The sequence below is a fragment of the Schistocerca gregaria genome, chromosome 2, assembly GCF_023897955.1.
Source record: "Schistocerca gregaria isolate iqSchGreg1 chromosome 2, iqSchGreg1.2, whole genome shotgun sequence".
NCBI lineage: Eukaryota > Metazoa > Arthropoda > Insecta > Orthoptera > Acrididae > Schistocerca > Schistocerca gregaria.
Genome location: NC_064921.1, coordinates 372,851,870 through 372,872,047, shown reverse-complemented (window position 1 = coordinate 372,872,047; position 20,178 = coordinate 372,851,870). Strand labels below are relative to the sequence as shown.

Below are 20,178 nucleotides of genomic sequence, written 5' to 3'. Positions count from 1 at the left end.
GGAAGAGACCAAACAGCGAGGTCATCGGTCTCATCGGATTAGGGAAGGACGGAGAAGGAAGTCGGCCGTGCCCTTTCAAAGGAATCATCCCTGCATTTGCCTGGAGCGATTTAGGGAAATCACGGAAAACCTAAATAAGGGTGGCCGGACGCGCGATTGAACCGTCGTCCTCCGGAATGCGAGTACGCGATATGGTTCAAATGGCTCTGAGCACTATGGGACTTAACTTCTGAGGTCATCAGTCCCCTATAACTGAGAACTACTTAAACCTAACTAACCTAAGGACATCAACACATGAAAAAATGGCTCTGAGCACTATGGGACTTAACATCTGAGGTCATCAGTCCCCTAGAACTTAGAACTACTTAAACCTAACTAACCTAAGGACATCACACACATCCATGCCAGAGGCAGGATTCGAACCTGCGACCGTAGCGGTCGCGCGGTTCCAGACTGTAGCGCCTCGAACCGCTCGGTCGCACGCGATGCTATGCATATTGGTGCCTCATGAATTTGTCACCTTAGTGTAAGTTTTACAGAGCAGTGTAATTGAAGCCAAATGCAATTACTCTGTTACTGGTCCACCCTACGTATTCTAGATGCGCTTTCTCGGTCCTTCTGAATATCGTAAGAACGCTTAGACGTTTAAGTTGGCATCTCCGTTATTCTCCGACAACGGGCGTGGGTGACGAATCTGCAGACGATGCAGACGTGTTAGCTTTCCTCGGAGACACACACACGCGCCGCTGCCGAACACAATGGGCAGCCGGCGAGCGGGCCGCACGATCGCTTTGTCTCGCGGCGCGGAATACGTTAGGCGCGGCGTGGCGTGTCGGGCCGCTGGCGGGCACCCCGTCTGCCGCTTCCTGCCGCCCCGCGCTTCCTGTGCAGCCGGCGGCCGCGCACTCTGCGCCACTCCAGTCCGCTCCAGTCCAGTCCAGCGTGCGTCCGTCCGGCGCCCGACGTGCGTGCGCCCTCTTCCCGCGGGCCGGCGCCAAAAGCGAAACATCGGGGGGCACGCGAGCGTGGCGTCCGAGAGCGGCCGAGTTTGTGGAAAGTTAACAGCGGCGAGTAAAAGTGAGAAGGGTCCGCGGCTATCGACGGCCACGCGAGGGGCGCCCCGGCCGCCAGCAGTGCCCGCGCGGCCATGCAGCATGCTGGCCAGCTTCCTCGGCTGTCTGCGCTGCCGCAGGGGCGAGGTGGTGCGAGTCGCCGACGGCGCAGCTGCCACTCCCAGGGAGTATCGCTACACTTACAGGCGCCGCTCCTGGCCGTACAGTCCCGAAAAGCTCGCTTCCAGAGCTGCCGGAGCGGCGGAAGAGAAGCATCAGCGAAACGAAGAGGATCGTCTGTCTTCTGGAGACGGTGCTGAAGACGCGACAGGAGACGGTAATGGAGATCGTCATAATGATTGCGCCAGCCCTGAAGAAGTTCGTGACGGGGAATTTCCCGATCGAGACATACAGCGCAGTGCCACTGCTGATAACACCGATCTACTTGGCGCAGCCAATATTGCTCAGAGCTCAGCCGCCAAGACTGACTCCAACGGTGCGAGTTCGCTCAGCAGTGCACCTACCACGTTTACCGAAGTGTCTCTGCGAGGCGCGAGGTCTCGGAGGCAAACGGCTACTCGACGAACGGACCGACAGCCGGGTGTGCCTGCCGAAGACTTGCAGAATTCTGTTAAACGAGACACAGACGGCGACACGTCGTCTGTGTCTTCACAGTCGACGAGGACGTCCGTTGAAAGGGAAAGCGACGATGCGGCTGCGGAGCCACTCTTCGACAGAATAGGAGTCGCTGAACCACCACGAGTCCCCGTCGCTGCTCCAAGTGATGGTACTAGTGGATGGTTGTGTTGCTGCCACGGAAAGCCGAAGGCTACGAACCGTCGACCGGCACTGACACCGAAAAAGAGGTCTCGACTGCATACAGTTCGAACACAGACGACGGATGTTCTGAAAACAAGTGTAGACGGGTGCAGTGCGATTTCAGTGAGCGATGTCTCTGACGGCGTTTCGCCTAGTGCTCTTCCGACAGAAGAAGAACTGGGTGCCAAAGCTATACAGGACAGTATTTGCCACAGTAGTGACAGCCTAGAAGATTACGGCCAACCGATAACGACCTCAACGCCCCACAAGAACGCCGACCTCCGTGACAAATCTCGTTTCCCAGAGAGCGGGCGTCGACCCAGGAGACCGCGACAGGAAATTCCTTCCTCGGACTCGCGCTGTAGAAGTACGAAAAGCGAAAGGACTGAGGAAAGTATAGCCTCGGTGTTCCCGTCGTGTCCAGCCGAGAACGTGGTTTTCTCCAGTTCCGTCCAAAGGAAGCGAATGTTGCGGGAGAGCGACGGCGCGAACCGGCTGGCCGGGGATAATGACGGGGGATTCATGAGCGGCGAAGTGTTGCTGGACAGCCGCGTCGTCGCGGTGAGGGAGACCGCCGTGACAGGACCGGAGGGCGGTGGTCGCGGCGCGCGGTCGCTGTTGCTGTGCTGTGGCGGACGCAGCGCCGAACGAAAGAAATCGCCGCCCAGGCGGAAACTCCGCGTCGTGCTCCGGCAGCGCCGCAGGAAGAGCGCGCCGCGCCACCACATGGAGCAGCACTGCTCTGACGTCACCGATAGGCCGTCCCTCAAGGTGCACAACTACCGGTGAGTGCGGCCGCGGCCACTGAACCCTCCTGCTCACGTCTGCTGCCGCAAAAAAACTCTACGTCTACAATTGTTCCCCTTCCTATTGGCGTCTCCTTCAGACACAACATGTCCTTGAACATCGAAAGGGGTATTATTTACCCCGACCACCACAAATACTTTTTTTCCTGAAACAAAAAGAAAATTTATGAAGCAAATTTAGTTTAGCTAACACGGGCCTTTCTTGTAACAGCGTTCATCACGAAGATATGAACAGCAGCACGTCTTTTTAGGGTTTCGTGCGTCAGTCTGTAAAAACGGAAACCTTACAGTGTCGCTTTCTTGTCCGTCCGATTTTAAAGAACACTTTTTCTCACGAAAGTACTAGTTTATCTGACATATTAAGGTTTACGGTCTTTTGGAGGCGTAAATATGTTGTGGTTGTTGTTGCTGTTGTGGTCTTCAGTCCTGAGACTGGTTTGATGCAGCTCTCCATGCCACTCTGTCCTGCGCAAGCTTCATCTCCCAGTAGTTACTGCAACCTACATCCTTCTGAACCTGCTTAGTGTAGTCATCTCTTGGTCTCCCTCTACGATTTTTACCCTCCACGCTGCCCTCCAATGCTAAATTTGTGACCCCTTGGTGCCTCAGAACATGTCCTACCAACCGGTCCCTTCTTCTTGTCAAGTTATGCCACAAACTCCTCTTCTCCCCAATCATACTCAATACCTCCTCATTAGTTATGTGATCTACCCATCTAATCTTCAGCATTCTTCTGTAGCACCACATTTCGAAAACATCTATTCTCTTCGTGTCCAAATTATTTATCGTCCATGGTTCACTTCCATACATGACTACACTCCATACAAATACTTTCAGAAACGACTTCCTGACACTTAAATCTATACTCGATGTTAACAAATTTCTCTTCTTCAGAAACACAATCAAAAGATACGATCATTTATGTCACATATTTCGATACTCGAAAACTCGATCATTAAAACTTACAGCGTGCTTCCCGTTGACTTACAATCATGAAATTTGGCAAGAAGCCCGAAAATTGCTAATTCGTAGTTCTATCACAAGAAAACAATATTTTTTGTCATTTTTTATCCATTTGTCTGTTCGTTTGTTAAGACCCTTTCTCTCTGGAACAGTGTAGCGCATCAAGTTCAAATTAGTGTCATACACGATTGTCTTTGGTTCCTTGGTAGCGTAAAAATCAAAAGATACGACCATTTATGTCACCTATTTTCATACTTGAAAACCCACTCATCAAAATCTGTTTGATACTTCACGTTGTCCTAGAATCATGAAATTTGGCAAGAAGCAAGGTTAAATGGTACAAATAGAGGAAAAATCAAAAATTAATAATTTGTAAGAATATTTTCGTTATTTTTCATTCGTCTGTCTGTCTGTCCATCTTTTAAGACTCTTTTTCTCTGAAACTGTTTGGCGTATAAACTCAAATTTATGTCACATACTAAAGTCTATCGTACTTTGTCATTGTAAAAGATTTAAATCAAATGATTTAATAATTTTTCATATCCGTAAACTCACTCATCAAAACCTATAGGGTACTTTCCACTGGCATACCTTTCACAGTGCTAGTAAAGTAAAAAATATGAAACTTGCTAAATTGTTTTAATATCACATCAAAATACCTTCTGCCATTTGAAGATACGTTGCAGTCATCACCGGTCATAAGTATAATGGATGAACATTACTGCAAGCAAACATAAAGTGTACGCTACAGTAAACAAAAAGCATTTCTCTCTCTCTCTCTCTCTCTCTCTCTCTCTCTCTCTCTCTCTCTCTCTCTCTACATATATAAACTCAAGTCCCCTGCTCGCTTATTTTTGTGCGTCTGGCCTGGACTACTGTAGAGATTTTGATCCAGTCATGGAATTCCCAGGACCAAATATTTCCAGTATCGATATCAATAACAGGCGAAAACCGCTGCGATTCTCGATTCCCAGGATGGATGATTACATATGTTTGTATGGAACCCTCAGTGTGCTAGTCCTACTCGCTCATGACCATGTTTTCAAATGGTAACCTATCTTCTTTTATGCGGTAACCCACTTAATTCCAAATTAGAAAACGTATCATAGTGTACAAGTTACGTAAACACATAACTGAAAACATAAGACGAAATTACCTTCGACTCTCCTGAACTAGCAAACAGACCACGTGCTCAAAGTGACATAACTCAGCCACTTGCTGAAGTTGCCAATAAAGAAATTGAAACGATCAACCATCTTAAGTTGAAGGTTTGTGTGAGTACAATTTCAAAAATGAAGAGATGGTAGAAGTGTTATTCATTTACGAAATCAAGGACAGCCTTTACTGTACATAACATATCGTTTAAAAATGCTACAGTTGGTTCAAATGACTCTGAGCACGATGCGACTTAACTTCTGAGGTCATCAGTTGCCCAAAACTTAGAACTAATTAAACCTAACTAACCTAAGGACATCACACACATCCATGCCCAAGGCAGGATTAGAACCTGCGGCCGTAGCGGTAGCTTGGCTCCAGACTGCAGCGCTTAGAACCGCACGGCAAAAGTGCTACAGTACTGTACCACATGTGCACATATTGTAATTAAGAAAAGTTATTGCAATTACTGTTCTACTAACTTCCATTCCCAGCAGATGAATAGAATTTCTACTTTCCTTTTGATGGTGTACATTACACTCTCACGAACCTTCAACTACAGACAGTTGACTGAACGACCACTGTGCGTTTTTCCTGTGTTTGTTTACCGCGAGCTCCAGAAAGGGGACGAGTGATGTTACCTCCAGGTATCTGCACTGCATGGTAATATAGTGGAGTCGAATTCAATTTTGTCACTTTTCTATTAAGTCGCTTTCTTGTCGGTCTGTCTGTTTGTCTGTCTGTCCGTCTGTTACAAATTTTGAGGTTGATTCGAAATTAACTTTCCGATGAGTTAGAGACAAAATTTTAAGTGTAGTTCAGAGCTAGAGAACAATACAGTATTAACCCTGGATTACTAAACCGTCGTAAATTTTACGATTACAATAGGATATAAGGAAGATATTTTATACTTAATTCGGTATGTAACATTCAATTGAAACTTAATTAACCAATGAGTAACCTATAAATTATGACTACCTTTGAATAAAATATATAGTGGTAAATCTTACGATGGTTTACTAACAATGTACGGTAATATTTCCCCCCTTTCGTGTTCTAAGGTTAACTGCTTTCTTGTCGTCTGTGTGCTAGTTATGGTGGTGGGAGTGAAGAAAGCCGGTCGTTGTGGCCGAGCGGTTCTAGGCGCTTCAGTCTGGAACCGCGCTGCTGCTACGGTCGCAGGCTCGACTCCTGCCTCGGGTAAGGATGTGTGTGCTGTCCTTAGGTTAGTTCGGTTTAAATAGTTCTAAGTCTAGGGGACTGGTGACCTCAGATGTTAAGTCCCATAGTGCTTGGAGCCATTTGAACCATTTGGAGTGACGGAAGTTGGTAACGCCTGGCATAACAGCTACCTTCACGACTGTCATATTGCAAGGGTAACATGGGAATGTGTTCCATGTGGTGTGGAAGCGGATGGAAACGGCTAGGCAGAGAGAGACCAAATTTTGCAACTGATTTTAAACTAACTTCCCAGTGAGCCAGAATCTTGAAACTTTACACACAGCTCAGAACTGCATGACAATGCAATATCAATTGACTTTGCTGATGTGTGGAGGAGGGTATTTTGTATACCACTACCTTTTTCCCGTTTTCGTCTGGAACCGCACGACTGTTACGGTCGCAGGTTCGAATCCTGCCCCGGGCATGGATGTGTGTGATGTCCTTAGGTTAGTTAGGTTTAAGTAATTCTAAGTTCTAGGGGACTGATTACCTCATCAGTTAAGTCCCGTAGTGCTCAGAGCCACTTGAACCATTTTTTCCCGTTTTCTTTGTTCCAGTAGCGAATGGTTTACTTCGAAAACACCGTCTCTGGCTTACTGAATTCAACCATTTGGTTAGATGAATTTATTCATAACTTTATACTTTAACGCTTTAACAAAACTGATGTAATTCCTTAACTTAAATTACATGAAACAGACTAACGATAATATCAGTGATCTAGCGTGCCTGCTTCACTTTTCTGAATTTTATTTCTGTGCTCAATGAGTACTTGGCAACACCTAAAGCTACAGGTGAAATTGTCAACGATGCCGATTTCAGTAACGGTTTTGCAGAATATATCTTGAACAGTTCTTTAACTCCGAGTTTGGCAAGAATTTCCGAAGTTAAACTAGTTTTAAGGAAGTGAACTTCATTGTTTCACTCAAATAATGTGTCTTCAGATTATGACAAACGGTCGTTGTGTGGTTGTCACTTGCCGAATGGTGTAAAGCCCCACGTAAAAGACTCAATATTCATTTGTTATTAGATTCGACCTGACTTGCTGTTATCGCAAAATGAACAGTTACATCGTTTCGTTTGCTGCTAGATAAAGATAGGGTCCTAAATCGAAAACGTGTCGACCATCGTAAAAATGTATGCTGAAGAGTGTAAATAATTTTTAAATAATATATGGCAAATGCAGTACTCTTGGATGGTTTAGTAAATGTCCGTAAAAATCTTCCATCTTGCGGTGAGGACATTCTCTGGATTTATTTCATGAGTTATACTTTTTATAGAATCTTCGTATCCCACTTCATTTTAGTATCCAGCCACTTTAAATGGTTCAAATTTTTCTTTGTTCTTATTTACACCCATGCAAGTTTGTGCATCGGATCTATAGCAAGTAAATTTTGTTCTTTTTTCATACCACCAGTTTCGGTTTACCTCTGTTTACATACTTACAGTCCTCTTTTCTGCTAACCAGGCTGCCTATTCCTCTCAACAATTGTACCTAAGGGTTCCTTCATTTCGTTAAAAGAACCCATGTGTTATGTGAACGTTATGATTGTTGTCCGTTCGTCTTTCAGTCGTGTTTCTTAGCTTCTGCTCCGCTTTCTTCATTGCTTCCTCGACATATCAATTAAACGATAGCAGTGCTTAACTATAAAATAACGCAACACTCTTTATTAACACAAACTTTTCTCTCTTTTTTCCATTTTTATAACTCACAATTGGTTTTTATGCTAGAGCATGATGATAAGTAATACCAACCAATTTCTTATTCTGAATACCGGATGAAGTATTCCGTGTTATGACAGTTATTCATTCGATTTTCTTGCTACCTTGAAGCAAGTTGCAACCCTCTGCCGCAGGAGGGTTCCGAATTTTGGCGTGTCACAGGGCAGTGTGTAATGTGACTACGTCGGTGCGTGGGAAACAGCGCGCTGTAATCAAGTTTCTAATTCTAAGAGTTCGTCCTCACATGGCGCACCCTGTCCCTCAGCAGTACACTGCCAGGCCAGACACGAACGCTGCGACCTCTACAACTATGTGGCCACTCTCATCGATCATCCTCCATACAGTCCCGACTTGGCCCCTTTCGATTTTCATCTGTTTACAAAACTTAAAAAAACTCTTTCACTTTGATAGAGATGAAGTGGTGCAAGCAGAGGTGAGGTTGTGGCTCCGTCAAGAAAACCGAACATTGACTGTATCAAGAAACTGCGTCGCCAAGGCTACTATGTTGAGAAACAAATATGTACACATTAAAGACGTAAAATGTTGATAAAGCTCGTTTTATTTAAAACGTTTTCAGGGTTTTACATTTTTACACGTTCTCGTAATAGTTATAGACTGCTTATCAGTTTAGGTATTTTATCGTAATTCTCTCAGTGTTTCGAATATTATACCTCATCTTACAGTGGCTCAGGTCTACTCTAGGCCTCTAGGTATCATGCGATTTCTCCTTTCTCCCTTCAATTACCAAGAACGGAGCCAGAATTGCTTCTATCGTGCCGTTACCTAGGCTAAAGCGAGACTGATTTCAACCATTTCCTAGCGTTATTGCGAATATAAGTTCTTATAATAAAACGCTAAGTTAAAGGAAAGGGTAGACCATGCGTAACCGCGGAAGGCCAGGTTCGGTTCAGACGCAATTTGCTGCAGTGAACCCCTCAGAAGTCACCTCCTGTTGGTGACTCTGATGGGTGGCCTACTTTTAAGTAACGGTCAATAAAGACGCAGGTGTTAGAGGCAGACGGGCTGGAGAGAGACGTTTCAGTGAAGACGTGAAGTCGGCAAGAAGTGACCTTGAGCAGACCTTGCGGCGCCTGGGAGAGAAAGAACTGCCTCCAGCGCCCGACAAACGGGACGTCGTCACAGGCCAGTGGGTGTTCACCTTATCGACAGGTCTCTAGTGTGATCACGGAGAACAAGCCAGAATGGGCTCAGCCTGCCAGGTAATGTCCTCCGCCCCCACCTCTCCCAGGTATCGAAGCCATTTGTTATTTTTTAAATTGTTGACACTTTTACTTTGTGAATCTGCTCGCCGTAAAGTTATTATCTCATTCAGTTAGCCAAGCATTGTTGTTTGTAAACTTGTGTTCCGAAATGAAAATATTTCGACGAAAGACGAAATGTCTCGGTAGCTGTTATCGAGTACATATGGTTAAGCGGCGGCACTTGAATTCTGACCAAGTGTATCTGGATACCCCTATGTAACGTGGAATTGACCTGTAGATGTCACGAGAAGCGGATCCGCTACTATATGAGGGGGCGAGTAGTTCTGTGTCGCAAGCAGGGAAGCAGGAACAGCAGCGTGGGTAGGTCAAGTGAGGACTGTGATATCGAACGTGGACTATTCAGTGGATGTTAGTAGCATAGTAACTAACCCATCAGAGACATTTCAAGCCTTCTAAAACTGCAAAAGTTAATTTAAAAAAAATTATTTGAACTACAGAAGTTAACAAGGTGTACTTTTCTGTTGATTGTTTGTTTTATTTGAGTATCTCCCACGTCTTACCGAAATTACGTCTTGTCTGAAAAGTGCTGAGAGTGACCATGACACAAAAGCAACGTAACTGATGTTGAAAATTTTGTGTACCTACCGAATATTTTCAATTTGTCGCAGTTACTTTCGAAGTGGGACCATTTTGATTTATCACAGTGCCTTTCTTTATGTAGGGGTGGCCGGATTTCTTGTATGCACATACTTAGACCACTGACTCTGCTAGCTCGCATCGCTCCCCACTTACGCCCTGCGGTCTGTGTATAACCCTCCGCTTGTTTACCCCGAGATTATATTCCAGCGACAGAATTTATCGGCAAGCGTTCTCTTCACCTTCCAACGTATTTTTCCCTCTTGAGGTTACGGTAACATTCTCTTTCCGGTTGCTCTCTTCCACTCGTGTGTCGATTTTCGTTGATAACTTGTAAGCTCGCACTTCCTAATTGCGTCCCTTTCTCTTTCAAGATGCTGTTCTGACCACTAAGAACCGGTTCAGGACACGCTTTGTACAGCCAGCTGGCTATGTGCAGCACGGCTGAGGAGAGACACTCAGACCGTACTAAACGAGAACTCTTTCCTAAATCGACTACTTTCATTTGATTTTATAGGCGTGAAATAAGCGAAAGCGGAGGCGTGTTTTACTGGTGTTGCAAGAAGTGAATCTTCCAAATGGCAGATACCGAAAGTTGTGAAAGAGCAATCATAGCTGTCCATATTCACAAAACAAGAGTTTTCTTTATGAACTATTACAGCATCGACTTAGCATCAGTTTCAGCTGGACAAGGATGAGAGAGATATCTGCCGAAGCCTTGTTAAAAGAAACGTCCCATTACTGGTGTGAGAAAATCCCTAAAAGCTCCACGGAGTATGTAGGGTGTTTTGATTAGATTCGTTCTCGTTAGGATTGCATCGTAACCACTCAGTATCCTGTTGGGTTCTAGCCCTTGTGGGCCTTAACTTCATGCAACAACACCTTTCCCATTTCCAATGACACTGTCAAAATATGTGAGACATTATTGAAATCGGAATGTCACTGTACTTATGATAAATGTAAATGTCGTGTGACTAGGGCCTCCCGGCGGGTAGACCGTTCGCCGGGTGCAAGTCTTTCGTTTTGATACCACTTCGGCGACTTCGGCGTCGATGGGGATGAAATGATGGTGATTAGAACAACACAACACCCAGTCCCTGAGCGGGGAAAATCTGCGACGCAGCCGGGAATCGAACCCGGGCCCTTAGGCCCGGGCGACATTCTGTAGCGCTGATCACTCAGCTACCGAGGGCGGACGTTCTTATGATGAAACATGAGCAATGTACACATAATGAAGCGTCAGTTTGACGGAAAAGGGCATGGTTGTGGACAGGATTTGGTAGACGTTTGCTCGTGAAACTTCTCCGCTTCCGAAACAGCGAATGTACACGAAACTTCTGGTTTAGAAGGCGTTTTCCATACGAAAGAAAGATGACGTCACTTGTTATGAGACAAAAATACAGACTGAGGTAGCGACTCGCACAGAAGCAAGTACGTCATGTTGTTTCGAGGTCACAACACAGCCAGTGAGTAACATAAATGCGCTGAAGTATTTTTGCTGTATAACTAAATTCTTGAAATTTTCACTATTTCTCGAAAACCAACATGGTTTATTGGGCTCCGGTAATCGTCACAGCCGGCCGGAGCGGCCGAGCGGTTCTAGGCGCTTCAGTCTGGAACCGCGCGACCGCTACGTCGCAGGTTCGAATCCTGCCTCGCGCATGGATGTGTGTGATGTCCTTAGGTTAGTTAGGTTTAAGTAGTTCTAAGTCTAGGGGACTGATGACCTCAGATGTTAAGTCCCATAGTGCTCAGAGCCATTTGAACCATTTGATCGTCATTAAGCGACAGGACGGTAGAACCGTGACGTCAAAAAAGTATATTTATTAAACGTGTTGCTACTTCTTCGCGCAAAACTTCGCGAAGATTCATCAATGGGATTCAAATTCATGTCGTAACTTAATATTTAGTTTAGATACAATTTCTGTGCTGCAGATTTTTTGTCAAGTTTCGTGCCTCTGTATTTACAGTAATTATTTTGTTTTTTTTCGGTTTCCATGGTCACCTGACTCATAACGAACACAAGTTTATCGCCATCACTTCCTTGACGTATGATGTACGAACCACCAGTTCTCGTATTCACCCCGCTTGATACCCTTATCTTCCCATATTTCATGGCGTACGAGAGCAATGTAGAGCGTCCTCAGTCTGACAGTGAAACAGTATGTTTCTCACGTAGAGAAATGGAGTAATTTTAAACGCAGTCCCCTTATTAGTCAGTTTACTTTGCCCATCGTTTTTCCAGCGAATAGATTCCATGCCAGATATACGATTCTGGAATATCTGAAATTATTCTTCTATAGCGACCATTGCATCTTCATTAAACTCTAAAACATTTTCTAGACACAAATTTCGTTAGATGTTGCAATAGATAGAAGCTAGAGGGTGTAACATGTTGTGACAGGGCGGGTGTTGTATCAATTCATATTTCAGGTCGCTCAGATTTTCTATTGCCAAATCGCTTTTATGATCAGATACATCGTACTGACGAAAACGTTTTTATCTTTCACAGCCAAGCCCTTCTCCTGATTTTTTCATATAGTTGATCCCGATGACATGTGAAGTCTGTCAGTTTTGTTTCATCTATTGCAAGAGAATCAGTATGATGAATCCCTATCGCGTCCCGAAAATGCTGGCTGCAATCGTACTGGTAGATGAAATCGCCTTTGCCTTTTCTTGGCGCAAAGTCAGCGGTTTATACCAAATATTGCTCTTGCTGTTTAGTTTTCTGGCCTGAAAATGGTGGCCCACGTGGCATCCACACTAACAAATCGGCGCATAAAATTAAATGGCACTGTCTGAAACGATGCAAACATTCCTCAGAAATTCATTCTTGCGTCTCATTCTTATCAGTTAATGCAACAGCCATCTTACTGTTGAAAATGAAGCAGCAGGCTCGTTCCAAGCCTCCATTAATTTTCGATTAATGCCTGTCGGCCATAAACATCCCGAAACAAATATTTTTACGCCGTTTCAGTATTCCAGTTATCTATTTCAACAAAATACACGCAATCTGACTGATATAAATAGTTGCATAAACGAAACAATTACGTAAATCAAATTCATACTTCACTTACGTTATTGTGCAACAAATACGAACACTACAAAACTGAATTTCATAGGTAACAACGTTATCTGCATCTAAATACGTACTCTACAAGGCACCTTACCGGGTGTGGGAGAGGGCAATTTTGCGTCGATATCTCTTCTCCCCATTCCCTGTTCCACTCGCGTATAGCGCGTCGGAAGAGTGATTGTTGGTAAATCTCGATATGGATCTTAATTTCATTTTCTCGTCGTGATTATTTCGCGATACGTATGAAAGAGAAAGCAGTATGTTACCCGACTGTTCCTGGAAGGTATGCTCTCGGAATTTCAACAGGAAAACGTCTCCGCGATGCGCACTGCCTCTCTTGTTGCGTTTGCCACTGCAGTTTGTTGAACGTCTCCCTAAGCCTCACGCGCAGACGAAACGATGCAGTGAGCAACTGCGCCGCTCTTCGTTTCTTTCCTTTTTACCTCCTCTATTACTCCAAATTGATGAGGAATACTCAAAAATCCGTCGCATAACCGTTTTCTATATCATTTCTTTCATAGAGGACTTGCATTTCGTCAGTGTTCTTCTAGTGAATCTCGCTCTGGCATCTACTGGCACAGTGTTTTCTGCCATTCCGCTTGAGATTGTCCCGGATGATTAATTCCAGTTATTATACGGTAGTAGCTGTTCCCAGGGATTTGTCGTCAAATAGTGTAATACGAGGGTTATCCAGAAAGTAACTTCCCATCGTTCGCGAAATGGTCACTACTGTAAAAATAAAAAATGTTTTATTTGTAGCAGCTAGCCACAACACCCAGCTAATTATTTAAATAATTGCCGCTCAGACTTAGGCATTTGTCATGGCGCTGTACCAATTTTCAATACTCTTGCCATAGACGGCAGCCGCCAGTGCTTTCCGCTAATTCTCTACGCAGGTCTACAGCTCGTTGTCTGTGCCAAAATGCTGTCTTCATAGTCAGCGGTTCGTGCGACCAGAGACGAAACTCAGGGGGTCCATTGCGGTCTGTATTGTGGGTGATCAAACACTTCTCACTGAAAACGCTGCAGGACGATCTTCATTGCCCCTGCAGACTGCAGTTGAGAATTGTCATGAAGAAGGAACGGCGTGACAGTTGTGTTACGTGGGCTGCATAGCTTCAGGCGAAATTTCTCACCAGGCCCTCGTACTTGGCGATAGACACTATTTTCTAGGTACATTTACCTGCTCACTGTGCGCTCAGAAATGAAAAGAGCGATGTGCGCGATCGACGGGCGTTCTACAGACAGTGCCCAAGACATCTGTGCAAAGCTTTATCGGATTTTTACAGTGGTCTCCATTTCGCGACCGATCGGAACTTACCAGAATGAGATTTTCACTCTGTAGTTGGAGTGTGCGCTGATATGAAACTTCCTGGCAGATTAAAACTGTGTGCCCGACCGAGACTCGAACTCGGGACCTTTGCCTTTCGAGGGCAGATGCTCTACCAACTGAGCTACCGAAGCACGACTCACGTCCGGTACTCACAGCTTCACTTCTGCCAGTATCCGTCTCCTACCTTCCAAACTTTACAGAAGTTCTTCTGCGAACCTTGCAGAACTAGCACTCCTGAAAGAAAGGATACTGCGGAGACATGGCTTAGCCACAGCCTGGGGGATGTTTCCAGAATGAGATTTTCACTCTGCAGCGGAGTGTGCGCTGATATGGCAAAGGTCCCGAGTTCGAGTCTCGGTCGGGCACACAGTTTTAATCTGCCAGGAAGTTTCGATCGGAACTTAGTTTCTGGATAGCCCTCGTAGAACAGTAGCGGATCAGTTCGCCGGTTCCTGCGCAGAAAGTTACATTTACGTAAGTTCAGTGTCAACCAAAACTCCTCCCACCAGTATTTGGTCTCCTTCAGATCTTCCTGTGTCTGTCGTCAGGCGAGACCATTCCAGCTCTATATATTACAAAGGGTGAATCACCTAAAACTTGCACCGCAGAGATTGCGGAAATGGGAAGTGCTATTGATGTCCGGTTTTCATAGAGTGGATTGCTAGTCAGGGGTTCGTATTGTTAGCCAATAAATAGATTGTAATAATATTAGAAAGTGTATTTTATGCGCAAACATACACATTCTAAATAGAACAATCTCTATCGACACTAACAAACTTAAAGTAGGGCAAATTAGAATGTCAGTGGTGTTTGCTGCGGGATTTTAGTACGAGTCGTTTACGAGTTATGGTATTTTGAAAACTTCCCACACCGACACTTGCACAATACCTGTTGTAGCACACACTAAAGAACAACAGAAGTAAATACACTAGTTATGTGGATTGTAACCAGTAACGAGACAATTGATCATCACGGGTTGTACTCAAAACGGCCACCGCAGCAGCAATACACACTTCCAGTCTGGTATGGGACGACTGCTGCACACGTGCCAGCATTTTAGCGGAGATATCCGACCAGGCTGCAGTAATACGTCGTTGAATACCATCGGATGTAGTCGATATATCCTTGTAGACAGTGTCTTTCAGCTTTCCCCACAGAAAACGTCTACAGGCGTGTAATCCGGAGAACAACCCGGCCAAGGTACAGGTCCTCTACGTCCAATCCAGCGACATGGAAACAATTCGTGAAGACATGCTGCAGTACTTCTTGCACTATGAACTGGACGACCATCATGTGGAACACAGGTTCCCCTTAGTCTGCAGAGGAATGTCTTCTAGCGTCTATGGGAGATGGTCTTTTAGGAGGCTGCAATACTTGTGTGCGTACGGTGTTCCGTCTATGAAAACGGGCCTATAAGCTATCCCACACCACGTTTACACTCCATCGACACTGATGACCCATCTCATAAAGCCAACGGGTATTGTCAACAGACCAACAGCGCATGTTTCGTCGGTTTACCTGGTCATGGCTGGTAAATGTGTCTCCGTCGGCCCCTCCCGCCGGAGGTTCGAGTCCTTCCTCGGTCATAGGTGTGTTTGTGGTGCGTAGCATACGTTGGTTTAAGTAGTGTGTAAGTCTAGGGACCTTAGAAATTTGGTCCCTTAGGAATTCACACACATTTGAACATTTTTATCTTTGTCATTAAATGAGATACATATAACAACGGAGTATCCTGTCTTAATCCTCTTGTACAGAAGTTAACATGATGCTCATAATCGTTTCCATGCAGATCTTGATGAACAGAGATGTGATAGGGATGGAACCTATGTCAGTGGAGAATACTTCCTAGTGCGACTGCGCTGGAGCTAACGTGCGGATCAACTGCAGCAGCAGCAAGAACATTAATTTTCCTCTCTTCCATAGTTACTAGTTTCCTACTATTACGTTGTCTAGGTGTCACGCTATCACTTTCACGTAACTAGTTGAAGAGGTTGATAAATAATTGCCGAGAAGGACTATTGTGATACCTTTCCGCATACACCGAACAAGAACAAACTGCAATCTTCCTACACTCTCTGTATACCATGAGCGTGTCTGCTTTTTCTGCGTTGGTACATCTCATCGTCTACTCACGACCTAATACTTGGACTGTCACGCATTACCTGACTAGCAAGTCGCAGTGCGCTGAGGGAACACACAAACACGCTGTAAGCAAACATAACAACATCGTACTTACCAACTACGATGATTGAATGGCACCAACAAGAGTCGGTGCGGATATTTTTCAAAATACGACATCTCGTAAACGACTAGCACTAGAATCCTGCAACAAAACCTATTGACATTTTAATTTACCGTACTTTTGGTTTACTTTTGTCAATAGGCAATTTTAAAAATGTATGTTTGCAAGTAAAGAACGCTTCCAAGCAGCATTACAATCTGTTGATTGGCTAACAATACGAGCCCCTGACCACCAATCCATTCTGTGAAAATCTATCTCAATCGTTCTCATTATTTAGCTTTGCTATGCGCCAAGAAAGCCTTGATGAATATTTTAAATTATATTAGTGACTGCATGGCAGATTATATACTACTGACCGGTAGGTACGTAGGCGGTCAACCGCTGCATTATACACGCACTCTAAGCTGTCACTGGAGTGGCTAATGGAAGTAGCTCAGTGGATAGAAACCGAATCACATCAGCTGGTACTGACTGTTCTCCAGTCATAATAAACTTTAGCTAGCACGCAATACTGTGTTTAATGCGTCGAACAAGCCCACGAGTAACACTGTTTGAAGTCAAATGATATATAACATCACAAGTATCGTGAACTCGACGTTCCACTGCAGCTTTAGCAGGTAAAAACGCCCTAACACTGTGTTGTCCATTAGCTAACATTGGTAGCGACTAGAAAGCTATTCACACTGGTCGACATCATTCGATTTCTATCGATTCAATGCTCCCACGGTTAACTTCACCGAGAGCCTTCTCGCAACGGGACCTCAGGTTAAGGCAGCACTGGACATTCCTCGCTTGCTGTCCTGATACCACGCGGCTCACCTCGCTAAAAAAACACCTGTTAACTTACGAGCCCAGCCGCACTGAGCGGTAGTCCCATGGAATGTCGCTAGACGAAAGGTTGTGTTAGTTCTTCCTGGCATCTGGTGGTTTCGAAGATTATACTACCTGATAAACGTTGTTGATTACGTAATTTCCTTTTTTTCTTCTCGACAACGGATTAAGAAGCATTAATATCCGTAGTTTTCAGAAGGGAATTCTTGTAGTCCAATGTAGCCCTAGCCTTACGCTTTGGGCTGGCCCGCTTCGATTGTTTTCGTACGTATAGCATTTCAAGTACATGAAGTTCCCTAAAGGAGTACGGCATACTTATCAAGAAACCACGAAATATCCCATCTGAAGGATAGATTTCCGAACTCTATTAAGTACAAAAGTATTATATTAGCACTTATTGAAATATTCACTTGTAGCTGTGTGTGTGGTGCAACACCTGGCTCTAGCCCAGCCAATGGCAACTTTTTTTCCTCCAATTTTATTTGAATTATATATTTATTAATAAATGGAAATACTGATTATAAAGTATTGGTGCATAACTTTTTAATAAAGGTAACATCTACACTTTATTATTAAGTGCATAAAGATACGAGTATTAGTAATAAAACTTGGTACAGATCTCGAAACATCAAATAGAAAATAAAATATTTTTTTATTTCTAATGTAGATTTTTCTTTTAACAATACGATTTCGTATGTGTGTACGACGTTTGAATTTATTTTCATACTGGCAGTAATCAAAATTGAAAAATTTTACTTTTTTTAAAAATCATTTTTCAGTATTAGTTAATGAACACTTTAATCTGATAACAAATATTGGATTTAAATAAAAGTAAAAAAAGTTGGTTCTGGAGAGAACCAGAATATTTACGATTACCAGATTTTAGTGCTTTAAAAAAGCAGAGTATTTGCGGTTCCATTGTTGGAATGCGCTTGTAGCAGATGCTGCCACCTGTTGGAGGGCATGCGAGACGGCGCACCTGTGTGTGTCCCAGTTGCAGGGCGAGCAGCGATGACGCGACGGAAACGGGGGAGGTCGGCGGACCTAATGTTTCCTGCCGGGGGGACGCCGCAATTCCGGAAACCGCCGTTGCCAACTGTTGTCCTCTGCTACTACTGCCTCGCACAATAGAGCGTACATTACGTTTTTAAGGTTTTTCGGTTCAATATTTGTCACTCGCTACAGAATATTAATTCCACGTCTAGAGAATTCCTCCCTGTAGTTAAAAATTAAGCGAACTACTCAGGTATGAAATGAAAGAGTACTAGTAAGAATAGGCGATGAAAAATTACGAACAGCATTGAGAGCGACTAATAGTACATACGCAAATACATCTAGTAATTGTTTTTTAGAGCTACGTTCGCAGGTTCGAATCCTGCCTTGGGCATGGATGTGTGTGATGTCCCTAGATTGGCTACGTTTAAATAGTTCCACGTCTAGGGGACTGACGACCTCAGGTGTTAAGTCCCATAGTGCTTAGAGCTACTTAAACCACTATTTTTTGTTTTTTTAGAAATTATTTTTTCAGTCTTTAAGCGGATTATAGAAAGGGAAAAATATAGGAAAATTTACTGTCTTGCCAACAGTACAAAAAAGTATCTCGATACTGCAGCATCATCAGTAAAGACATTTTCTACATGTTGTATATATATAAGACCGTGTGTAAACACATAGTTGCCAGCCAATAGCCCACTCAATACAATATGGAAAAAAAAACTTCTTTTATTTTTGTTTCTAAGATATTTATTAATTAAGATAACATACCACCCTAGAAAATAATATCCAAACAAACTAATAAATGAGATTATTTATGCAAATATCGTGACAAGTCAAAATAAACAATCCAGTGCAACATACATGGTACAAATGCTTCAAATGGCTCTGAGCACTATGCGACTTAACATCTGTGGTCATCAGTCCCCTAGAACTTAGAACTACTTAAACCTAACTAACCTAAGGACATCACACACATCCATGCCCGAGGCAGGATTCGAACCTGCGACCGTAGCAGTCGCGCGGTTCCGGACTGAGCGCCTGAACCGCTAAACCACCGCGGCCGGCGCAACAGATTAGATTAGATTAGATTAGATTAATACTTGTTCCATAGATCATGAATACGACACTTCGTAATGATGTGGAACGTGTCAGGTTAATAAAAGATGTCTGTACAAGAAATTGCATTACACAAAATATTGCATGACACTAATGATTAAGTTTTTTTTTACTTAGTTTATATCTAAAAATTCAGCCAATGAGTAGAAGGAGTTGTCATCTAGAAATTCTTTTAATTTATTTTTAAATGTTAGTTGGCTATCTGTCAGGCTTTTGATGCTGTTTGGTAGGTGCCCAAAGACTTTTGTGGCAGCATAATTTACCCCTTTCTGTGCCAAAGTCAGATTTAACCCTGCATAGTGAAGATCATCCTTTCTCCTGGTGTTATAGGTATGCACACTGCTATTACTTTTGAATTGGGTTGGATTATTATCAACAAATTTCATAAGGGAATATATATACTGTGAGGTTACTGTGAGGATCCCTAGATCCTTAAATAGATGTCTGCAGGATGACCGTGGGTGGGCTCCAGCAATTATTCTGATTACACGTTTTTGTGCAATGAATACTTTTCTACTCAACGATGAATTACCCCAGAATATGATGCCATACGAAAGCAGTGAATGAAAGTAGGCATAGTAAGCTAATTTACTGAGATTCTTATCACCAAAATTTGCAATAACCCTAATAGCATACGTAGCTGAACTCAGACGTTTCAGCAGACCATCAATGTGTTGCTTCCAGTTTAACCTCTCATCAATGGACACACCTAAAAATTTTGAAAATTCTACCTTAGCTACAGACTTCTGTTCAAATTCTATATTTATTACTGGAGTTGTGCCATTTACTGTACGCAACTGTATATACTGTGTTTTATCAAAATTAAAGAGAGTCCGTTTGCTGAGAACCACTTAATAATTTTGTGAAAAACATCATTTACAATTACATCACTTAGTTCTTGGTTTTTGGATGTTATTACTATACTTGTATCATCAGCAAAAAGAACTAACTTTGCATCTTCATCAATGTGGAATGGTAAGTCATTAATGT

General features: G+C 43.7%; 1 protein-coding gene and 1 non-coding gene across 5 annotated transcripts in view; one reads left to right on the top strand and one right to left on the bottom strand.

Moving 5' to 3' along the window:
- The window catches only part of LOC126319852 (espin), a 569,186-nt gene that overhangs the window by 105,446 nt on the left and 443,562 nt on the right, over window positions 1-20,178 (top strand). For 3 of the 4 annotated variants that reach the window (XM_049993548.1, XM_049993541.1, XM_049993555.1), the window contains exon 1: window positions 978-2,656. The exons of the other annotated variant lie outside the window; for it this stretch is intronic. In XM_049993548.1, the coding sequence (XP_049849505.1) occupies window positions 1,155-2,656 (1,502 nt within the window). In that variant the 5' untranslated portion in view covers window positions 978-1,154. Of the gene's footprint in view, window positions 1-977; window positions 2,657-20,178 lie in introns of those variants that run through there. 4 annotated transcript variants of the gene reach the window in all.
- On the bottom strand, window positions 14,061-14,135 carry Trnas-cga (transfer RNA serine (anticodon CGA)). The gene has a single exon. It is a non-coding gene; the product is annotated as a tRNA-Ser (tRNA).